At 34.8% G+C, this 25,412-nt stretch overlaps 2 protein-coding genes across 3 annotated transcripts in view; one reads left to right on the top strand and one right to left on the bottom strand.

The window, feature by feature from the left end:
• Positions 1–25,412, top strand: part of ANO3 (anoctamin 3) — a 173,086-nt gene that overhangs the window by 46,322 nt on the left and 101,352 nt on the right. For both annotated transcript variants that reach the window (XM_032283712.1, XM_032283711.1), the window contains 3 exons: positions 6,975–7,133; positions 15,720–15,820; positions 22,129–22,173. In XM_032283712.1, coding sequence (XP_032139603.1) covers positions 6,981–7,133; positions 15,720–15,820; positions 22,129–22,173 — 299 coding nt within the window. In that variant the 5' untranslated portion in view covers positions 6,975–6,980. The remainder of the gene's footprint in view (positions 1–6,974; positions 7,134–15,719; positions 15,821–22,128; positions 22,174–25,412) is intronic.
• On the bottom strand, positions 826–1,265 carry LOC116555205 (dynein light chain 1, cytoplasmic-like). Its single transcript, XM_032283714.1, has one exon. The coding sequence runs from the start codon at positions 1,157–1,159 to the stop codon at positions 890–892; it is 270 nt and encodes an 89-aa protein (XP_032139605.1). The 5' UTR covers positions 1,160–1,265; the 3' UTR covers positions 826–889.

The following is a 25,412-nucleotide window of genomic DNA, read 5'->3' as shown; positions in this document are numbered from 1 at the left end:
TACATCCTTGTTTTGCCATGTTACATAGCATGGCAAAACAACATTTTAAGCATAGGTCAGGAATCAGTAATCAAGGAGATTCCACCTGTACGGAGCCATGCATGCTACATGAAGACTTGCAAGATACCATAAATTGTATCAGGGCCTTTACACAACAAGCTCCACATCAGGTCAAGATTGACAAGATGAGGTAGAATCTGTCAACAATCAAAGGGCTGGTGAATGAACTATGACCATTTCACAAATGTAAGTCGAATGGAAAACATCTTTATTTATTTATTTATTTTTTTTCACATCTGCAACATTTATTTTTTAAAGGAATGGATTTTGAGAGAAAACAACGTGGCACAGAAATATGGAATAGAAAATAAATACAAATGTAGGCTATTTTGCTAATTGTTTTATAACCACAACAAACTAGTACAGAGAATGCCCTGTACAAAAAAACAAAGGTTCAAACATCAAGGTGTTCCCTTAGCAAGGCTGAAAATTTCAGTCTCTGGTATTTGGAATTTAGGCTGCAGTCCTTGTTTTTGGATGGATCAACTGGGTGTGTGGCACAACAGTCCATGCTTTTTTTTTTTTTTTAAATGAGATGGAGTCTCACTCTGTTGCCCAGGTTGGAGTACAATGGCTTGATCTCAGCTCAATGCAACCTCCACCTCCCAGGTTCAAGTGATTCTCCTGCCTCAGCCTCCCGAGTAGCTGGGATTACAGGTGTGCACCACCACACCCGGCTAATTTTTGTATTTTTAGTAGAGATGGGGTTTCACCATGTTAGCCAGGCTGGTCTTGACTCCTGACCTCAGGTGATCCACCCACCTCGGCCTCCCAAAGTGCTGGGATTACAGGCGTGAGCCACCACGCCCGGCCTTTTCAGTCCATGCTTTTAACCAGATTTGAACAGAAGAATGGCCACTTGGCCCAGGTAGAAGTAGATGAAGTGTTTGGTTTCATGTGTCACGTAACTACCGAAGTTCCTCCCCACGATGCAATGCCAGGTAGGATTGTACTTCTTATCAAATTCCTTCTTGATATGAGCCGCAATGTCCTTCTCTATGTTGTATTTCTCCAGCGCCTGAGTAGCGCACTCCACCGAGTCCTGTTGCATCTCTTCCGACATGTCCACATTTTTGATCACGGCCTTTCGGTCGCACATGGTTACCGTGGAGAAGGGGGCTGGCTGACAGCAAGTCTCCTGGAGGAGGTGCTAGCACTGCTCAGTCACAGATTGAGCTGCTGTCGCTACCGAAGCCGTGGCGCATCTCGGAAAACATCTTTATAATATTCAGTATTCACACATATAGAGACTAAATTTAGGACAAAAAACAGGTGAGGAAATAGATGTTTTTACTATAGGGTGCTGGAACAATTGGATAACCACATGAGAGAGTGGTATAAATAAGGCTTATTCAGGAGTTGGTGAGGTTCTATTTCTTAACTTGGGTAATGGTTATGTAGGTGTTTATCTTGCAGTAACTCATTAAGCTATGAATTTCTTTTACTACACTTTGTGTTTTGTAGTGAATTATATTTCAAAGTTATACATAAAGGACTTCTACTTTCCTTTGCTATGATTCCATACTTACATCAATGTTATTTGCATTACTTATCTACGTTTCTAACTGTCTTTGTCCTGAGAAAGATAATTTTTCAGAAAGTAAAAGGGTTCATTTGGATTATTGGAAAACAAGTAAAATCCCAGTGTAAATGAATACATTATATAGTTTTACCTGATTTTTTTTTTTAAATAGCCAACATTTTTCTGATCTCCTGAGATGAATCAGACAGCGTGGGGAGTGTTCTACATGCACTATCTCATTTAGCCATAATAATAATTCTACAATGTTGGTAACATTGTTATCTTCATTTAAAAGCTGTAGAAGTTAGGCTAAGCAGTGAAATTAAATGCCTAAGAAGACAATAAATTAGATTCCAAGTACGTCTAAACGCAGTTCTTGACACCTTAACCAATGTGTCATACTACATTTTACTAACTCACAAGTGTGAAGTACAGATAACCAGCAATCACCTACTGATTAATGATATGATCTAATTTTGTATGTGCTTGATAAAGACTGGCTGTGGTAAATTCACAAAGATACATAACCTTCAGTGTCTGTTGGTATCTATCAGGCTTCTTCTGGATACACTCTGACATTCATCATGTGTTTACAGCTTATAACTCTATTAGGGTGCATAATAGATAGAGCATTGTAATGAAATGTTTACATGCCTATAATTGCAAGTATATGATAAAATTCCTTTAAATGTTTAATGTCTTATTTTCCTTAACCCTACAGGTTAGCGCATAGGTGTTAACTGATACCTATAGATTGAGAAGAAACATTCAGAAAATGAAAAGCCCCTCACCCTCACCAAGACAAGCAGTTAGTGCCATAATTTTATTCAAAGAATACCGTAAAACAGGTTCTTATGCGAATGCACCAATCTCTGCTACTGTTTTGCAAATGGGCTAAAATATTTGCAAAGGATTCCTACTCAACATGAGCCATAACTTGCATGTTCTTGGAATATGTCTTAAGAAGATCAGCTTTCCTGAAAGTATCTGAGCTTCATAGTTTGCAAACACATTCATGATTGAGTTATTTTTAAAACTGTTTAAATATTAGGTAGGTACTTTATGAATGTTCTGCATTCCGGCTTCTCTGAGAAAAGCAAATTTTATTCTGTCCCCTAGAGACAATATACATGAAAAAACTCTAAATTGAATGCATTCCTACTGTAATTGGAAAGTATTTCACTATTTCCAATAACTCATGAAATTAATGGTGATTTTATGTTTGTTCTGTTGTTATTGTACCAAACAATTGAAGAAGCTGTATTCCTTTTCTCTAGATATAATGACATATGTAATCAGTTTTCAGTGAATTCTGTTTTTAAACAACAGGTTTGAACATGGGTTAAATAACATATTTGTTAATGACTATCATATATATTAAAATAAAGTATACCACTATTAACCTTAAAATGATATAGAACCTCTACTGAGTTCTTTCTACATAATTCAGAAGAGTTTTCCAAATTTTACTATGCTTCTGTATTGTCATTTTGAGATCTACTTTTTATTATTATCTGTTAAAACTGGTAAAAACTCACCATTCAACATTTGGAATTTATATAATATTTAAATTAAAATTCCAGCTAATAAGTTTGTGAAGTTATTTACTCGCTGAGAGACAAAATTTGGGTATCAGAGGTTACTTCTTTTTATAACGATGTCGATTTTTAAAACAGATAGCTGTCTTTCTGGGAAAGTTTAGCATTTACGTAGTTTATAATTAGAGTAATAGAAAATAACTATCATGTTTCCATTTTCAGTCCATACTGCTTTTAAAATGAAAAGCATATAAAATATTTTAAAAACCTTTTTTGTCTTTCTAATTTTTTTTTTTTTTCTACCAACAAGTCTCTTGATTTCTAGGTCTTCTCATTGAAGGACATTTGCCTTCACCTGGGATTAAATATGTTTCCAGTGCTATGAGATTCAGTTGATTTTGTTTACTACACTGGGAGGGTAGTATACTTTAAGAAAAATGGAGAAAAATGTGTGTATCATTTTATTTTCACCTAATCCTTTCTTAGATCAGCATGGAGATGCCTGTAAACAGTGGATCACAGATATAAAGTTAAAAGGCAAGCCGAATTGTAACTAATTTCAGTGCTACTATGATTTTGAGATTCTTCATTTTAGCCTATTATAATTTTTTCTATTATAAATGTCGGAAAGGAGAGGATGACAAATGACCACATGATTTTTTAGGCCTGTATTCTTGTTGTTAACCCTGTCTACTGAATACATGGAACTATGGGTTGGGTGTTCTCTTCTTTACTTCCTTCTCTTCTTTCTTCTTTCCTTCTTTCTATAAATATTTACTGATGACTATGGTGTGTCTGGCTGTGAACCAGATGTGTAAGATACTATGTAAACCAAAAAGTTAAAAAGTTCCCACCTTCATAAAATTTATATCTTTGCAGAATAAGACTGTTGGCAAACAAAAGATAATTAATAAATTAGTTAGCACTATATATATATATATATATATATATATATATATATATATTTATATATATGTTAGTTAGAAGTTAGCAGTTGCTAAGAAAAAAATAGATTAGGGGAAGTGGGATCAAGAGTGATGAGTAACATGGAAAGCAATTGGAGGAGTTACATGATCTCATCTATAATATCGAGAATCACTGAGGTAACTCAACTGTCATGTTGAGAACAAACTATACAGGAGAAAAGAGAAGCAAAGAGACAAGCCAGGCTATTGCAATAATCCAATAAAGAGATTATCATGGTTTACACCAGAGTAATAGTACTGGTAGTAGTAATGAAGGTGTTAGAAGGTGGTGAGATTTTAAATATATTTTGAAAGATTTTCTTGATGATTTGAATGTTAGATGGACAAGAAAGAAAAAAAAAAAAAAGGACGACTCAAGATGTTTGATGTTAGTAATTGAAAAGACAGAATTGCAACCAACCAGATTAAAGAAGGTTGCAGGAAGTACCTGTCTGAAGAAGATAAGCAATTTCATCTTGGACAGTTAACTCTGAGATATTCATTAGACATCCAGAAGGCAGTTAGATATATAAGCCGGTGAATACTTATGTAGTAGTCAACATACAGATGGTTATTTAAAGCCATGAGCTTGGACGAAATCACAAGGAGGGAGTATATAGGGTAAAAAAGGCAAGAGAACCAATGAATGGTTCATTAACAAATCAGAGGAAGAGAGAACATGTGACCACTTAACTAGGAGTAAATCCAGATACATTAGATATCCTGGGAGTCAAAGGAAAAAGGTGTATAAAGTAGGTGAGAGTGATTCCACTGCAGGAAGATAAATTTAAAAGACAGCAAATTGATAACTGGATACAGCAATGACTATGTCTTTAGTGACCTTGATGAAAAAAGTGTCTGAAGTGTTGGAGGCAAAAACCCTCTAAAATCTGAATTTGTGCCTTCTGTGGCAAAAAATTCCCTCACCTAAAAGTACTTCTCTTATGTAACAGCTGGAAATGGCCTTTTTTGTTAGTCTTTTTAAAATACTCAAGCCTTAGTCCTAGGAATGTTTATTTGTATATGGCCTTTATCTTTTTAAATACAGTGGTCATGACCACCAGGTAAGGTATCAAATTGGTGGATATGCTGGGTTTATTATTTTCTTTTCTGTGATATCTGTATGTCTCTTAACCTCTTTAGCTTCTACGTATTCATGTCAATATCTACCTTCATGGGTTATGGCAATTGAATTAAATAACCTTTTGAAACACTTGGCACAATGCATAGCACATAGTAAGTATTCGATCAGTGATAGCTACTTCTGTCATTATTACTCTCTTATGGAATTACAAGGCCCTGTTCCACTGATATTAGTTACTTAGTCACTTTGTCACTTTATAGTCCTTTCCAGATCCTGTGGAATCTTCCAGGATTCCATATTAATCTTGGAAATCTCAAAACTTTTTCATTCATTGAAGAAAAGACTGTGTAAAGCTTTCTTGTTCTTGAACTTGGAAATTTCTATTACTAAATTTACACACTTGAACTTAATCTCTCTGAAGAGCCAGAGTCCACTAGAGGCTCCTCAGATAACCTAACCTGTCACTGTAGGGCAAGTATTTCTTGGATATTATTTCTGTTTCTTCACCTGAATGATTTGTTGGCCTTTATCTCCTTGAACATCAGGTTGCTCTGGTCCTCACTTCTTTCACCTGGAGCTGCATATATGCCCCAGTCAGGGTCCTCCAAAGCAGTGTGAAACGTCTTTGTCTGACATTATCTAATATCTCCCCAGATGTTGGAAAGTGCTTTGAATCTGAAGAATGCCTGTATGGGAAACATTAAATAGAGAGTTGATACAGATGTCCAAATAGTTTGAAGGAAAGTGGAGAAAGAAGGATAAGGTAGATAATAGTTATGAACATGAACTTGGAGTCAGAAGAAATTAGGTTCAAGTCTTGGTTCCTCGTTGATCTTGGGCAATATACTGGAAAACCCCCACTAAGAGGACCATGAGGAAAATGTGTTGATCAATAAAGCTGATTTATTGAAGTTACTTACAGCAAATAAGAATACCACATGGATAGTCTTAGTAGTGTTTCAGAAGAATGAAGTTAGGGAAGCGTTTTCAAAGGATTCTCGCAGCCTAGACTGGGTAATTTTAAGGTAGGTCTTACAAGGCAAGAATTTGGTTGAAAATTGGGCAAAGTCCATTAAAAATAGCTTAAGTTAGTAGGTACAACAGAATGAAGGCCCTAGAGCAGTCTTGCTGAGCAAGCAATTTGTTTTGAAAAGTAAGCTGTTTTAGTTGTTTGCAGTCATATATTCTTAGAAAAAGTATTTCCCAAAGCAAAGAGCTTAGGGATTATTTTTTGGTTTCAGTATTACTAAATATGGATTTAGGAAAATAATGCCTGGACTGAGTGTTATTCAACACAGGAAATAAAGTTGGTTTCAGTTCTTAGTATTTATATTCTCTGTCTTAGTGTCTTTATCTTTGAAATGCACATAGTAGTATATAGGATAAAGTATTGAAAGCATTTATATCTGGTCATGATGTTTTACTAAATACTCAATGTATGTTAGCATTATTTTATGATTAAATAAAATAGTAAATAATTATTTTATTATTTGTTGTTGTATGATATTATTTTCATGGGTCTTATTGAATAAAGCATATGCATTTTTATGCCAGCACCACAGAACCCACATTCAGGTATCAGATCACCTAATTTTATTTCCTGGAACATCATTTGTTAATGTGGCTCCTATAGTGGATTGTAAACTTTCTTTAATTCTGTTTCCATATCTCACAGTAGTAGTAGTAGCAATATTAAAAGTAAATTTTTTGATATTGATTGCCAGTGTTCAAATGAAAGTAACTATAATGAAAAATGTATGTACTTGTCTAGCCCACACCATTAACAATCATTTCTTTATTTGCAGAATGACATGAATTACATAGCATCCAGTGGACCTCTATTCAAAGATGGCAAAAAAAGAATCGATTACATCTTGGTTTATAGAAAGACAAATATACAATATGACAAAAGAAACACATTTGAAAAGAACCTCAGAGCAGAAGGCTTGATGTTGGAGAAGGAGGTAGGTGCTTTACTATTGTTAGCTATGTGATAAAATGTGTTGGAACAGATATCATCACTTACGGTTTGGAAAGGAAAATATGCATCACATGACTTTATAAAATACATAGTTCTTTTCTACCAAATGTTAAATAAATACATTCACATAGCTCCATTAAATATGTATTCACTTTTTAGTCTTTACAAATTCTGTACAATTTAAATTTTTTCAAAGGGCATGACTATTTTTGCAATTTTAAAAACTGAATAAGGAATGATTATAGTTATATAAGATAGAAAACCTTTTGTAAAGAAAAATAAAATTTTGAAAGAGAAGAGTTTGCCAACCATTAATGTCTATTTTTTAGTGCTAGAACTGTAAATGATTTTCTTCCCAAATCTTTTTCTTTCGGGAGTTTTAAAAAAAATGTTCTTGGAAGAATTTATTTTTTCTAGTTAAACAATAACAGTATCAAAACTCACTATGAAAAAAAATAGAAAGAAGGAAAAACATATCCCCCATGGTCCTAGTATCAGAGAAAAATTTTTTTAAATATTCTCACTATTTTAGTTATAACTTGTGTGGTTGTACAAAATACATATTAATCACATTACAGAAAGAAGAAACTTTAAGGTAGAAAATTAGAAGTATAGATATGTACAAAATAAAAACTCAAAGTCCCTATCTACACTCTCTCAAATCATATCCTTCTCTCCTTTGGTGGTCTTGTTAGTGACTTGATTTTATCTTGCTAGGTGCCCCTCAATATATTTTCTATGTATATACAAATATATAAAATGTTATACAAAATTGGCCATGATATATATGACATATATCTGTGTATACACACATATACATGGATGATATAGATGATATGTGTACATACACATACATACATTTATGATATATGTGTGTATATGCTTATATATGTATATGTACATATACATACACATATCTCTCTCTATATGTTATTCTGCTATTCATTCCTGTCATTTAGCAATATATTACAGATATCTTAAACTGCCATTACATTTAGAACCAACTCAGCTTTTTACTAGATACATATTATTACAACTTAAGGATTTAGTCAGCTGTTCCTCTCTGAGAAAAAGAAAATTAACTATTACAGAGACACCTAAATTACTACCATTGTTTTTTTCTGTTTCTTTTCTTTTTTTTTTTTTTTTTTTTTTTTTTTTGAGACTGAATCTCACTCTGTCGCCCAGGCTACAGTGCAGCGGTGCTATCTCGACTCAATGCACCTCCTCTCTCTCTCAGGCTCAAGCGATTCTGCTGCCTCAGCCTCCCAAGTAGCTGGTATTACAGGCACCAATCACCCTGCCCAGCTAATTTTTGTATTTGTAGTAGGGACGTGGTTTCACCATGTTGGCCATGCTGGTCTTGAACTCCTGACCTTAAGTGATCTGCCTGCCTCAGCCTCCCAATGTGCTGAGATTACAGGTGGGAGCCGCCATATCCAGCCCTACCATTGGGTTTTAACTAGTTTTGTAAAAAATAGGAGCAACAAAGTAAAATGAAAAAAACCTGTTTTGATGAAATATCTAGACAATTTGCTAATAAGCTTTATCAGAGTGTTAGTAGGCACTTAGATATAACACTGAAATCCCTTTCCCCCTACAGAACATCTCCTGGAATTAGTTTTCTTAGGAACACACATTAGGAAGTAATAAACTGTAGTTTGGTATAGCCCTAGAAAAACTAATCCATTTATAGTTATTGAAACCCTTTATTACGTATAAAATAACAAACACACCATGATTTGACTCTTTACAAGGAAAGAATTACTCACACACACCCTAGGGTTATAGAGCCTGGCAAATATAATCCTGACTTCAGTTTTCTGTTGACTCCTTTAGTTGTTTATTATTCCTCTTCCAGGAAATTTAACCCAGAATATCCCTCTGGTGGCTAATTAAATAAAGAAGTATTTATTGAAAGAAAAACTCATGAACTCAGTCTTGCAATAGACTTTTATTCTTTTGATATCCTGTGACTCCTCCTCCATACAAATAGAATTAATCACTCTTCATCTGCTCCCAGAGCAGTTTATACATAGGTCTTATTATGATATTGGTATTTTTCTCATGTATCTCCAACTATTTATTCATTAGCAAATTATTTTTGGCAAGCACTGAGTAAGCTGCTGAGAAATATGGTTAGCTTAGACAAAATCTCTGCCTAGACTCAGTTTACAGTCAGTATAAGGAGTCAGACATGAAAATTGTATGTTTGTAATAGGTGTTGCACCCAGCTTCTACCTATTTTCTTGCCAGAAAGCCCAGATTCTCAGTTCTGAGTCTTCCTTTTCCATGTTCCTCCAAACTTTTCCCATGAATAATACAGGATGTTACTCATCCAAAAAAGATCCTGTTCCAAGTTTAAAGGGAAATCTATTCAATCTTGAGCTCTCCCTCTTAAATCACTCCCAAATGATGTCTTTGTTTAGACTGACTCTCAGCAGGATAATGTCTATTTGTCTATTGTTATTCCTGAACAGAGAGATTTCTCATTCTGGGCTCCACAATTACAGCTCTTTTATTCTACATTCAGATTCTTAGGATTTGCTTCCTACTGTTAAATAAATTGCCAGGACAGCATGATCAGGTATGTTCAACCTCAATTGCATATTGTTGGAACAGCCATCCCTGCAAATTGCTGCCATTGTGTTGAACACAAGTTACCAGTCTTGACGTTCTCTGTCCTCTCAACTGTGTACCTCTGGCTTACTTTCCTAACAGTGAAAAGGTTAAAGCCACTCTGGTTTTCCAGAGTAGATATTATTCGTTTTGAAGCTGAGTTGGGAGATTTTTATATCTTCCCGCGGAAAAGACCATAGAAGACTTATGTAATTTTACCCAAACCTCTAAAAACTCTGCCTATCCAAGCGAGGGAAAGTTCTGCAAATTAAGAAAACAAAACAAAAAAAAATTGTGTTACATTCTTTCCACTTGACTAATACTTGCATAACTAAGAGAGTACTTCAGAGACTGCACAAGAAAGATGATCTGACCCAAGGTAGCTTTCAATCTACACTTACTAATACAGTGTTTAAAATTCTTTACTAGGTTAACCTTTATCATTAGAAGCTGTGACAAGTGGCCTAAAAAGAAAGTAAATGGTGCTAAAATGGCTTGTAACAAGGGCCATGGTATGGTCTGGAGCGTGAGGGAAGACGAAAAGAAAGAGAAATTTTAAAAATAAACTTTGAATTGAGATTTAAAAAATGAATAGTAGCTAATGTAGGTAAATAAAGGGGCCAGATGGGATTGTCAATACTGAACTGTATATTAGAGTCACGTGGTGATCTTTTAAACTATTAATACCAGATCCCACCACAGCATAGATCAATTAAAGAACAAGATGGTGGTAGGAGGAAATACATGGATATTTTTCAATACGAGAAAAAGCAGGTTACTAAAAGAGGTTGGAAAAAATGACTATAGTTAAGTCATTCTTTTTTGTAGTTTAAGACTTCTGATCATTAACTTAAGAAAAATGGGAAGCTACTGAATAATTTTAAGCAAGCTAGTATCGTGATCACATTTGTTTTCAAAAAAGATAAATTTGGATAACTGGAAAGAACATAGATTTGAAAAGCAAGACTGGATGCACAGAGATCATGGGTGGCACTAGAGATGCAGTTTCTATCAGCAATTTGTCTTTCTCTTAGATTGAAAGCTATGAGCTATCATATCCTATGTTCTTTCCATGCTGTGCTAACAATTTGCAGAGTGACTTTGTAGAAACATAATTTTTTTCTCTTCTCTCAAGAGTGAATCTCCTGCCTCTTGGGAATTTGGGGTGGAATAATTAAATAATAATGTGAAGTGTGAAGGTAGTGGGTGTTTTGTTCGCTGAGGAGCCTGCCTTCATCAGAGCTGAACAGAATAGTGCCAGATTGGCAGCTTTTGATTCTTGGGGAAAAGGTAATCTTTCTCCCTGACAGCATCATTCCCACACCAGCCCCCTGCCCAGTAGCTGCAAGAGAATGAAACTACTTTTCTTTTCTTCTGTTTTGTTTTTTAAGAAGAGGTATAGAAAAAGAGAAATTAAGTTGAATAAGTTATAAAAGAAGGTTATGTTGGCTGATAAAATCTCTATATATTTTAAGACATACAAAATGAGAAATGTTATGTGTGTGCACTTAGCTTGGCATTTCACTTATTGATGGTGGTTATTGTAATGCAGAAACATCCTTCTAAAGCATCCCCTTATTTAAGTATATTAGATTATTTTACCTCCTAGAAGTTGACAGTAATGACTTAGTAACCAATACTGTTCATGATGCTAATTTGAATCCTGACACAGTACCCTCTTCCAGAATAGTTCAGGCTTACTTGCTTTCTTGTCTCCATCACACTGGCTTAGATATAATATGTAAAATGTGTTCTCAAAATAGGTTAACGTAGTCAACCATTTAATAAATGCTAGTGCATGTCTACTATATGTCCAGCACAGAACTAGGTGCTAGGGATACGTAAGCAAAACAAGGTATCTTCTCTCCTGACATTTACAGAGCAAATGAAGGTAAAAATACTACAGAAAAGAGAGTATGTAAGAAAGATAAGGCAAGGGCAGACAAGAATTAACAAGTGACCAAATGATGGAAGTGGAATGAGTGAGACAAAGGGTAGTAGTAGAGGTTATGGAGATATCGAGGGTAAGATTATAAAAGGCTATGTAAGTCATTGAAGAAACTTTGGCTTTCACTCTGAATGGAATGAGGTTCTAAGAAATGGCATGACCCGAGACACATTTTAATAGGTCATCCTGACCCTTGTGCAAAGAATAGACCACTGGGGACAAGAGTGTGAGCAGAGGTGCTGCTTGAAAGTACTGCAGGAGTCCCGACCAAAGATGATGATGATATAAACCAGAGTGATAGCTGTGAAGGAGGTAGGGAGGATCAGAATCTGGCTATATGTATAAAACAAATCGGGAATAACTCCAGTAGTGGGAGACACAGGTTTTCCTGCTGTGGAGCTTATACCTTCCCAGATCTCTCTCAACATTCATCACATTATCAGTCTCTCTTTCATGCTACTGCTGTACTCTGGCAACCAACATGCCTAGACTTCAGAAACCATGATGCCCTGAAGGAGAATTAGACCTCCATTTATACCAGAATAAGGCCCAGCTCCCGAAAAATTATTTCTTGTCCCAAGATCTATCTATTCCACAACAGAAATTTTACTTTCAAACCCTGCATGGAACCATTAGGAGAATGCAAATGATCAGTGTTTTCTCAAGGTCTTGGCCCTACATATCAAACATCTCAGTCTGGTTATAGATTGGTTTTCGTTTAATTCATTCATCTTCATGAAGGTCACTCTTCCAGCTTCTTGGGAAAATGAGAACTAGATAGATTTTCTGTAATCTTCAGGGTCTCAGTTTTTCTCTCCTTGAATAATCTCTGAATAAGAGCTTACATCTACTCAGAAACAAAAATGTGAAGTACAGGCATAGAACAATTTAATACATAAAGATGAAAAAGACAAATCTTCCAAAGAAACTATAAAGTCTACAGAAATAGTTTGTTTTTAAATAAAATTTGTGCTCAGTTCAGAGAAAAACATTTAACTCATCAAGTTAAACCTTGATTCAGGTCACTGTACTTCAGAGTTCTTCCCAAATCATAGATGAATACTGGCTTTATCCTTATGAAACTCAAGAAGGTTTATGGAGCCAAGGAAGAGGCTCTACCAAAGATGAATGGAGTAGACAGAAAGATTCAAGCTTTGAAATTAATCATCATTTTTTGTAGTTTCTGATTTGAGAGGCTTGCTGTCAACTGAGAAAAAAACATTTCTGGAAAATTTATTAGGCATGAGCACTTTATGATGTGCCCAATCTTTTATAACATTCACACTCTGTGAGGTAGAGATAAGTTCCTTCATTTTTCAGTTGAGAAAACTGAAGATAAGAATGGTTCAGTAATTTTTCTAAGGCCATAGAGCTAGCAAATGGTAGAGATGGAATCTGTACTTAAGTCTCTGTGATTCCAAATACCATGGTTTTTCATTTATACCGTATGATTTCTTCCAAGTTGGCAGTAAAGATTGAGGAAATTTAAACTGTGCTTGGTGAGAGGCAAGGTGGTGTGATGTAACACTGGTAGCTAACGTTGTAATTTCAAACAAAGGATCTTGATCATCAGCTTACCTAATAACTTTTGTAAGGATAAAGGAGGGAGATTTATAATAAAACTTAACACCTCTTTCGCTTACCCTGGATGAAGGAGTCATTCAAATAGATGAAGGCTTACACTTTATGTTTCTTCATGTTTTGAAAAGATTTTCTCATCGGTATCATTCCTGCCCAAAAACCTGTCCACCAAATCTGTACCGTTGACGAAAAGAGACTGGAAATGACATGACAATCTTCTCTTTTCTTTAATCAGTGACAGATTTCCAGCTGGGTGATACATTTTTAAACAAATGGTTATTTGAATGAATTAACGGTCACTTAAAAATTGTATACATTTTACCCAAGCATAGATAATATGTTTAACCTTGGTCTGAATTCAAAGACCCATAGATATTTGAGACATAGTGTGTTTACTCTGGCATTGTCAATTTTCATTTTAATAATCCTTTGTCTTTAATTTGAAACAAATATACTTAAATAGGAAAAGTCCTTTGGAATTTGCACTGACATGAAAGCATCTTATGCTGTTTTTCCCATGGTGATTTGCAAAATACTAGTACCTCAATAAGCCACAGGGATAAAAACAATCCTTGATCCAGAAGTCTGGATATTCAGCATACTTTATCACCTGCCTGGATATTTTTAGCAAATGCATCCATATTAAAGTGTCTCAGAAGTCCTCTAATGAGAAACCCCAAATTTACTTGATCGTGGAATGAGCCCCCACTTCTGTGTTTCTAATACTGTATGGAACAAACTGGCAACTTCTGGTCTGTGAAGGTGCCTGCCCAATGGAAAGGGTAGCCAGGCTGTCTTCTAGGTTTGAATATTAGTCCAGTGACATTGGTTCTTTAAATACTGTTTAGAAATGTTGCTAATACAGCTGGGCGAGGTGGCTCACACTTGTAATCCCAGCACTTTGAGAGACTGAGACGGGCAGATCACCTGAAGTCTGGAGTTTGAGACCAGCCTAACCAACATGGCGAAATCCTGTCTCTACTAAAAATACAAAATTAGCCAGGAATGGTGGTGTATGCCTGTAATCCTAGCTACTCAGGAGGCTGAGGCAGGAGAATCACTTGAACCTGGGATCACGCCATTGCACTCCAGCCTGGGCAGCAAGAGCAAGACTCCATCTCAAAAAATTAAAAAAATAAAATGTTGGTAACACAAAAATAAAATATCATCTGGCAAATCCATGAAACTAGCCCTGCTTAGAATATGAGGCTCTAGTAATATATGCATATGAAAACTTAATAGTTTAATTTTAAAACCTATATGATTTTAAATTAAATCGAATAATTTCTACCCTATTCCTTAGCTTTTAAGATTCATATATTTCTTGATAAATTACATCTAATGGAAATACAATGAACAGTGTTAATCAAATGGAGCTGAGCTGTGTGTAACCTGGTGGGTACATCTAAAAGGAAGCAGACAACAGTTCTTGTATTTCAGATGTTTAGCTCCTATAATCATGTGAAGGATAAGCCCTGTGGAATTCAATGTTAGAATAGGTATATACTTGTCCCATGCTCTATGAACCTCAGATATTGTAGGAACTTCAGGAAATAACTGTGTTGGCTTCCTTTTAAAATAGGCTTGAATGCGAATATGAGTGATATATGATGCCTAGGTAGTGATTTATTTATTTGTTTTAGAACCAAGTCTAAGAATTGTGATGATTCTCTTATTCAGAAGGGAATCAGATTCTCTGAGTATGATCAAAATATGCAAACAATTCCAGAATTTCCAAGAATTAAACCAGAGTACCCCATTTTGTAAAAGCTCTTTAGATAATTCTTATGCATACTTAACTCTGCTTAAAAACCTTTTGTCTAGTCAAAGACACTTTAATCTTATTTGTTTGATACAAGTTAAAATAGATGCAAAGATGAAAGAAAGAAAGCAAATACGACAACTGTATGAGACAACAGACTTGTATGATTTATATTCCATTTTTTTCCAGTATTATCACAGGACCAAGCACATAGTTTAAGGACCCAGTAGTTACTCAATAAAATGTGGTAGAAAAATTAGTCAATTAGTTAATAAATGACTGATGGTAACTGGTAGTGTTTTTTTCCCCTCTGAACAGGAATGAGGTCATGATAAAAAGCCCTTCAAAAATAAATTCACATTCTTAAATGGTTTATGATTGATTATTCTGATTGGGGATTCTGTATGTTGATAATGATCAATGTAAGAAAATGCACTAATTCACCTAGGTGGTTATTTCTTGTACACAATGTCATTATTACATCTTTATCAAGGTTTTTCTTCACTAAGAAATTTTTAACCATATAAATTTCTTTTAAATCAGTGACAGTGACCATTCATAGTCAAGGGGACAATGTTTGTTGTTCCCAAATAAAACTATGGCATGATATCATCAGCTCTAATTCCAAATAATGTTGCCTATCTTGCTATCATTTGCAGCCAGCTATTGCAAGCCCTGATATCATGTTTATCAAAATTCACATTCCATGGGACACGCTGTGCAAGTATGCAGAAAGACTGAATATCAGGATGCCCTTCAGGTACTTTCAAATTTTACTTTATTTTATCTCAATATGTATTAAAACGAGTCTATCTTTTGCGTCATCTTAGACCAACAAATGCAACCACTTCTGCAGAGAAAATTCTTTTTCTTTCAAAATTTCAGTTATTCTGGACAGTTGTTTTTTTTATTCCTAATGTGTTTGTCTAATTGGCAAACTTTCTGATTCCCTAGACACTATATCATTTCAAGGTGGACCTTCCTAGTGGGAGAGTAAAACAGTTATTTTCAATTTTGACTTACAACAGTACCCAAGAGCAGTCTCACTTCTTATTTCATATGTGTGGGCAGAACTCTTTTTATTTTCACAGAAGGCTGAATATATAAGCGTACAGTATTTTCTGTGTATATAAATTTTCCTTCTCTGTATAGTCATTAGCAAAATCATTTCTCAGGTTAATGCAACCAGGATGGTTTCTTAATTCTGTCCTCAATAACAAGAAATAAATGGTAATAGGAGGACTGCTTCTTTCAAAGATTTTTCAGTCCTTCCTTTAGGCAAGTAAAGATTGAATAGACATCAGTTTCCCTATATTGAATATCTTGTGTTTTATGCAGAATGTGTCACTTTCCTCCATCATTTCTCACAGTAACATTCAACAATGCTCTTACTATGCAAGTATTTACTCACATTGAAGACATGAACATGTACACTGATGTGCATCTTAATATGCCTCCTCAGTTGTGAAAGTTTTAAAAGGTTTAGCACCAACAGAATGCCAAGTAAGAGCCTCTAGATAATGAATATAAGTGAAAACTAAGTGCGATTCAAAACTATGGAGAAAAATGTCAGACCTGGTAGCATGAAAGAGTCCAACTCTGGCAGAAGTGCTGATATTCTCAAATATTATGACAAGCCTCTATAGTATTCAAGATAAAATGTGAGGTATTGATCCTCACCTTCTTAGTCATTTTTTAATTGCCTGGTAGGAATGCATGTAAAAGAAGAGTTCTACTCTATCCAAGAAAAAAGTGAAAAAGGGTGGAAAAACATGGAATATAGGTACTCTATCCCTTTTAATTGATGTTTTGCCTGAAGTCTCTTCTTTATAATGTTCTTTAAAAAAATATGATTATTGAATTGTGGTTGTGGAAACTCTGAGAAAACACCATGGAAATTCTCATGATTTACTAATATAAATATTTTTAAATATGCAGCATTTTCCAAAGTGTGTCAAAGTAAAACTAGTTCAACAGGATCTTAAAGGAAGAATATACTGTGACCAAATTTATTTCTGAATTTCTGAGTTAATAAATAAGCATATTTACTGAAAGTATTTTTAGAGAAGTGGCTCTCAATCTTTAGAGCACATTAAAATTACCTGGAAAATAATTAAAATGAAGGTTTCTGGAACCTGCTCCCAGAGATCATTCCAAATGTTTGTGATGTTCATGGTAAGGAAATCTTTTCTTAGAGATTTTAATATTTTAATGATCTTTATATTTTTTCTAAATTTAAAGAGACAGTTATAAACTGTATAGCCTTTTCCTAATTTCCATGTGATACTGGTGTTCTTGAGAAAACAGTTTGAGAAATACTAGAACACAGAGTTCTTTTGGAACATCTTTCCAGATCAGTGTAAATAATAGATGTAACATTAACTCCTTAGAAACAAACTTGTCATTTATTTCCAAGGTACACTGGAAATTTGGGTTAGCAGCCAACTTACAAGAAGAGAATGCAATTCAAGCATTAACTAACTGGCAAAGGGATTTCATGATGGCCAATCTAGTCTCCAGTTGACAACTGTTGGCATATTCAAGAACATATATTGCCTTAAAATTAAATTATACAAAATAATGACCTAAATAGGAAACATACACATCGTTTTAGAATATTTTTTTTAATTTACACATCAAAAATTTTACCTGTGTTCAGCAGTTTCATATTTATTTATCTTTGAAACCTACCTGTCAGATTCAACGAAGAAAAGTTGCAAGATTTGTTAGCTATAACTTTTCTGAAGTTTTTTTCTTCCTCCTTGTGTTATAAACATGAATCTTGAGCATTTTATCTAAATTTTCTGCTTGGATATATTTGTAAAATTTTAATGTGCCTACATTTTTCCAGACATTTCTTTCTTGACTTTTCTTTCAAAATCAATATGACGTACATGTTGGACTTGATGTTTCAAATCTAACCAGGACAATTTCAAAGGTTTATAATGGGCTACGTTTTCTAGTTTTTGTCATATCAGGAAGGGCTTAGCCTGGGTCTTCTGCATTCCAGAAATGTCAAATCCTTTTAGCATTTTTCTTGTGATTCAAAGCTGATTCCTATTCATTCTTACTCTCACACATTAAGAGAGTTCAGCACATTTTAAGATAATTCACTATGGCCAGGTGTGATGGCTCACACCTGTAATCCCAGGACTTTGGGAGGCTGAGGTGGTGGATCACGAGGTTGGGGGCTCAAGACCAGCCTGGCCAATATGGTGAAACCCTGTCTCTACTAAAAAATACCAAAAATTAGCTGGGTGTGGTGGCACGTGCCTGTAGTCCCAGCTACTCAGGTGACAGAGGCAACAGAATTGCTTGAACCCAGGAAGCGGAGGTTGCAGTGAGCCTAGATGGAGCCATTGCACTCCAGCCTGGGTAACAGAGCGAGACTCCATCTCAAAAAAAAAAAGATTCAGTCATCCTGTGGCTTCTCAGATGGAGTGCCCAGATAGGGTCAACCTCACATTTTTTGTCAAGCCTATTGTCTCACAAATATTTTAAACAAAGCAAATTTGGAGCTATCTTTTTAAAACATTAAGAGCAATTATTTTTTTATCATAATTGGGATAAAACTTAGATCACTTTTTATGCAAAAATAAAATGAAATAAAAAATCTAATGGGAGCCCAATCTATAAAATAGCAGCATGGGGGTCAGGGTTTCACCCATTTGATTGTCCTCCTCACTTAGCCCCACAGGCATCTCTGCAGATGCCCATTGAGTTTGTTGAGCTCTGGCTGCCTCAGTGGTTGAGGCAATCATTTACTTATAATTTGGAGTGGTTGTTATAATAGGTAGATAGATGACTGCAGTCTTGCCGCAAGGTATAAAGTAGCAGAATCTTTCAAGTGAAAATTAAGGGAAAAATAAAGAAAGCACTGTACATGAACAGTATACAGTTACTACATTACAGGATTGGTGATTATAGATAGAAGAAGATTTGACCCTGCACGTTCATTTATACAGAAGAATTAAGGAGAATTCCAGGTTGTTTTTTGTTTCCTGGATCAAAGATATATAGTATATTGAAAATATAATTAAAAACAAAATCTGTCCCCCCCAGAAAACCTCTCCACAAAGAAAAGGAAGAAAACCATTTCATTATTTAATAAACATTAAACCAGAATGTGATTCTTACCATAGTCAATTAACTAAAAAGTTGTAAAGACAAAGGGAAATCTCATTTTTTTTAAATATAGCCAAACAAATACAACCTATTGCATGCATATTCTCAAAATAAACAATAACTAGCCTTGTATTAGTCCGTTTTCATACTGCTATAAAGAACTTCCCTGAGACTGGACAATTTATAAAGGAAAAAGGGGTTTAATTGACTCACAATTCTGTATGGCTGGTAAGGCCTGGGGAAACTTAACAATCATGGCAGAAGGGGAAGAAGCACCTTCTTCACAAGATGGCAGAAGAGATAAGAAATGAGGTACTTCCAGACACTTATAAACCCTCAGAATTCATGAGAACTCACTATCACAAGAACAGCATGGGAGAAACTGTTCCCATGATCCAATCACCTCCCAGACTCAACACGTGGGGATTACTCTTTGAGATGAGATTTGGGTGGGAACACAAAAACAAACAGTATCAATCCTTTAAGTAAGAGGACTTAACAGCACTCATAGTTCATCATAGATTCACCTGGTAATTGGGCTGTTAATTAGCTTCATACAGAAGAGAAATAAAACCTCTCATATCTTTTGACAGGAGGTAGTTCTGCAACTTGGTGCAAGGCATCCACCAAAGTTAAGTTCCTACCTCTCACAGAAACTGGGACTGGGCTGCTATCTCCCTTGATATTTACATTGTAAAAAGATGGCCTCTAAGTCCTGACAAAAGACCCATTTCATTTTCTAAAGAACCATATACATTTCATAGAGAGGAGAAAGTACTTAGAATGGCAAGTTTTCTTCAGTGAATGCTCTCAGAAGAAAGTGGAAGGAGAAGTCTCTTTCATTTTCAAAAGGGAGAATTAAGTCTATTATTTTTCATTTTTATTTGCTCTTACCATATAGATGGGCTAAAAACTATTTGTATTTATCTTGTATGACTTTCTTTCTCAATTTTCTTTATTTCTCCTAATGCATTTTCTCAATAGTTTCAATTGTTTAAGAGAAGTATTCAAACAACCATCAATACAAATAGAAAGTGGAGTTTAGTTCAAATGCCAACCCTCTCCATATTCTTTTATAATATTCCTAACCATATCTACTCCTGTTAATTACAGTTGTAAACTTTATCTCCTTTTAATAATGCCCCTGGATTGTTTGATGCTGGGAATTATTTTATACCAATTTCCGCATTTATAGTTTTTTTTTTTTTTTTTAATGATACTGTATTCAGTAAGTGTTTATTAATGAGAAATGCTTTCTGGCACTGAAAGAGATAAATGCAACTGTGAATTAAACAAAGGCTTATGCATTTATTCATCGGCCATCTGAGTGCTTTCTATTTTTCAAGCAATGTGCCAAGTATGCACTACACATACAAAGTCAGAGAAACAAAACTACTGTCTTTTAGAAACACTTCTTTTAAAAAAAACTGTTAGTGAAGAGCTATGTTACATCAGGGAAAATAATGCAAGACAATCTATGTAGAGGTGGTACTGAAAAAAAAAAGAGGAGTTTACAGTCCAGTAAGAATTGAGTGAAGTATGCACCCAAGCTTTTGTGTATGTTTGAAAAAAATGGAGAAGATATTTAAAGTGTGAGTTTAGGATAGATATAACAAGCTTCAATGTTCCGTATTTGAAGTTAGTGTTGGAATACGGCGGGGAAAACTTTAAAGTTATTTTCTGGCAATATAATTGCAGTGAAATATGGTATTTCCAAAAGTTAGCAATGAAAGGGATTACAATGAAATATGGCATCTCCAAAAGTTTTCAAGTTTTCTAAGCAGCTAATAACATACTTAAGGGCTAGATATTGGATGTCCTATTAACCCTGCTTTCTAGATACCACAGCATGATGGAGTTTACTGATCCTCTGAAATGAATTTTAGTGATAAAGATAAAGAGGTATGTTAGAAGAGTAATAATATCAGATTTCTAAGCTCCAACATGAGCATGTGGAGAAAATTATTTCGTAGATGAATTCTGTCACCTTAAGTTTTAGTTTCTCTAAGAAATGTTATACCTCTACTTAAAACATTCAATATCTTCCCCATTACTTTTCATCTAAAAACCTTAGCATTAGTTATTAAGGCCCGTTATCATCTGTGCCTTTTTTACCATCCTCCACTCTTTTATCACGATCCTCAACTTTTAGTATATACTCTAGCTATTACCAGTTTGGTTGCAGTTCTCTAAATCTTATAATACTTGGTTTTGTCCCAAAAACCACCTCATATGCTGCTGCTACCTTTATCTAGGATGTCATGTGTAACCACTTTACCCAAAAGACTACTCCCATTCATGCTTTGAGATTCAGTACAGGTGACATATCCTCTGGGAAAACTTCCCTGTGTCCTTTGTCCTCCATCTGTAAAAACTAACTGAGCTCCCCATCCTCAGTATTTCCATAGCCTCTCTGTTTTCTTGCATTTTCACATTTAATTTTAACCGATGACTCCTCACCTCTACTATCAAGGAAGCTTCCTGAGGACACAAACTGACCGTCCCTCTTTTTTCTCTAAAGTTTTGGTGGTTCTAACTTGCCACTCCTTAGCAAATCAGAAGTATTTATTACATATGTATTAAATGAATGTATAGATAGATGGGTGGCTTTATATAAAATGTAAGAAAATAATTCATTTAGTATAAATTGAGTGGCAGAAGACAGACTTTCAAAAGATAGTATTAAAAATAATTTCGTTTTTTAAAAAGTGGTCTGCAGATTTATTAGAGTATCTTTGTTATTAGTATCTTAAAGTCTGAAATTAAAGCAATGTAAAGTTGATGTTCCTCATATTATGCTGGGTTGCTTCAAACATCTTAACTTTCTTAAGCATATGGAACTTGGGGTATGGAAATGCTCAATATGATTGAATTTTGTCACTCACTCGTATCACTTTATTGTTCTTGTTACTTTCCTCAGCTGATTTCTATTGTATTTTTCAGGAAAAAGTGCTATTACACTGACGGGAGGAGCAAATCAATGGGCAGGTTGGTGGGTGAATCATTTCTTTATAACCAATTTGTCATTTGGAAAAAATAGAAGAAGATATTTGATTTCCCATATCAGCAGCTGTAAATTGTAGGAAGAATGATTCTATTGATTTGTTGAAGAGATTTCCAAAATGACTTATGCCAAATTGAATAACATTTAAAATCCGATAGTCTTTTTGTTAACAATTTATCATTGCCATTCTTGGCTTCTTCCCATGCTATAATGTTATGGAAGAAGGATTTTAATTGCAATTTAGCATCTTACAATATTTCAATTTTAAAAATATTTATATGGTGAGGATCGATGGTTAAATGATGACCCACTAGAAATGGAACAATAAACGCAGCAAAGACCTTCTGTATCATTCAGTCCAGTTCTCTCATTTGAAAGAAGTGGTAAAGACTAGTGTTCAGAGAGATGAGGTACTTTACCAAAGCCATACAGCATCTTTTGGATTGCAGACCCATTCTTATTCTAACACTCAAAGGTAGGTCTCTTATCCTAGTATTGAATATGAACTTTTGAGTAGCTTTACTTCAAAATATTAGCTCTTTACCTATTGCGGTAAGAGTAACTGTGGAAAAAAAGTTAATCAAACCACAACCCTGAGATGGAAGGAACTCCTCCTCCTGAATCTTCTTGTCACTATTTAAGTGGAAGAAATCAGCTTCCATTTAATGAATGCTCAATTAAAAAGCTTCTTAGCTTTGGCAGTTTTCTGCACCTTGCAAAAGAATCAGTTAACAAAGATAAAGCATGTGAATGCAGTAGAGTATGCTCCATTGAATAATGTTGCAGATGTATGTTACAAATCAGAATAACATAAAAACTAGAAGAACTGCATAGTGTGAATAACAGGCCATTTGAGGAAATGATTCAATAAATCTAGTTTCTTTACTCAAGAAAATTGAATATAATTTCAAACTTTATAAATCTGAATGGGAAAATGTTGGTCTCTTTCAAGCATTAATTTTAGGTGTAGCAGTATTGAGTGACAAGAAAAGTAAATTATGGAGAAAAGAACCTTGAAATTAGAATGAATATTAAAGAAATTAGTACTGAGATAGCTTTTCCTTTTTAAACTAATGATGCTCTTCAGCCAAGTTACATTTTTCTGTCAGGTTAGCATTCTCACTTACAATGAGTTCTCATCTCCCATGTGGGTATTTGGTCCTGGTCTATGTAGCAAATTTCCAGTCATTTTGCTAATGAAATTAGTCACTGGAATATTATATTATGCAAGTTTGCAACTGCAGGTTTTCTTCTCTTTGCTCTGCATATGCCTGCTTATTGTTGGATGGCTGATAGAATCTAGTTTTGCTTCAGTTTGCTACTATAGAATTAGTGAGACTTTGTTACTGCATGATTAGTGGGTTTTCTGTTAAACGTGAATCTTCCTTTTGGGAGTATAAAATTCTGTATATTGAAACTGGAACACATGTCTGTTCATATAAAGTTATGACAAATGCATGTAGTAAATCCTAGAGAAACATCTTTAATAAGGTAAAAAATGTTCTTTTCTCTGTTTTGGTCAAATTTAAAAGTAAACTAGAAAAGCAAACACTATTATATGTCATTATTTGTTTTATCTTTTATGTTTCTCATTTTCTGTGTAAGTTCATAAAATGAAAATTCAGTTATCAGTTATTTGAAATGATTATTAAAATGTCTTGAACCTTACTATAGCCCACCTCTTTTCATTTTACTTATAATAAGTAACTCTTTGTTCTGTTTCTTTGTGGATCACATGGGAGGGACAAGGAATAAATAGAAAAGTAGTCTGTAAAATTATGTAACACTAAACTGAAAAAAATTACAAAATTTATAAACTCAATCTGTAGACATTTTAGAAAGTGAAAAGTTGAAATCAAACGTGGCCATTTAGTTTCATTTCTGCTTTGCTTTTCCTGGGGTGGGGAAGGAGTTTTCTCACATGCTTAGTCTTGAGCAGTACACATTAGGGGATAATTAATGTACAGGCAATTGTTCAGCTTTTGAAGATCATCACTTCTCCAGCAGGTTGAGAGGAAATTGTTAGTATTATTATCACTGCAATTTATTTTTATTCACAAAGCATTTTCACATTCAATTATTAAAGCATCTTAAAAATGACTCTGCAAGGGAAGCAGAAAAGAGAATAGCCAGTTTTGCAAGCCAAAAAACAAAAAAGATTCCTGTACCATCCCCACCCACACACCTCGTGCCCAGCTTTCACAGCTGGTTTGGCACAGTTTGTGCTTCAGTCAAGTTCTTTTGACCCTTTAATCCTGACTTGTTTTCCATTTTCTTAGAATTCTCTTAGCTTTTCTCTGATTGCAGCAAAGAAACCTAAAGCTCTGTTTTTACATTATGCCATGATATCTTGAGTTTGCAAAATGTCTAACACAGTAAATGTTTAGTAGAGTGTAGATAATATATTACATTACATTGGTGGCATGGTGATGGTACTTTTAGTAGTACAAATCATATATCATTATTATTATAAACATTTATTGAGTGCTTACTATGTTCTGTGCACTGTGGTGTCAGACATTATTCATTTAATTCTCAAGGTATTCCTTTTCAATTAAGAGAAGAAAAACTGAGTGAGGCTTAAAGAAATTAATAACCTAGATTCTTGCATCCTGGTATTCAAATTCAGGCCAACTATATTTCACTATTAGACTCTGTTTACCCCTTCCTTCACAGGAAGTGTATGTGAAAAGCCTAAAGTGATAATATTGTTTATTTTCTGTTAACATCACAAATGATGGTCTGAAACCACTTTTATTCCATTTCTTTTAAAAATATTTAAAATTCACATTTATACCTATTTTGTTTATGATATTGTCAGAGCTACTAGAGCCTTGGGTACTGTAGCCTGTCAGCATCTTTTTTTTCTTTCTTTCTTTCTTTTCTTTCTTTCTTTTTTTTTTTTTTTTTTTGAAAAAAAAAAAAAAAAGAAGAAGAAACTGTTGCCTGGGCTGGAGTGCAATGGCGCGATCTCACTGCAACCTCTGCCTCCCTGGTTCAAGCAATTCTCCTGCCTCAGCCTCCCAAGTAGCTGGTAATACAGGTGCCCGCCACCACGCCCAGCTAATTTTTTGTATTTTTAGTAGAGACAGGGTTTCACTCTTTTGACCGGGCTGGTCTCAAACTCCTGACCTCATGATCCGCCTGCCTCAGCCTCCCAAAGTGCTGGGATTACAAGCATGAGCCACCGCGCCCATCCGCCCATCAGCATTTTCTAAGGCAA

Source organism: Sapajus apella, unplaced genomic scaffold (assembly GCF_009761245.1).
Source record: "Sapajus apella isolate SASKATOON/1434 unplaced genomic scaffold, GSC_monkey_1.0 scaffold14, whole genome shotgun sequence".
Classification (NCBI taxonomy): Eukaryota; Metazoa; Chordata; class Mammalia; order Primates; family Cebidae; genus Sapajus; species Sapajus apella.
This window is presented reverse-complemented; position numbering and strand designations above follow the sequence as displayed.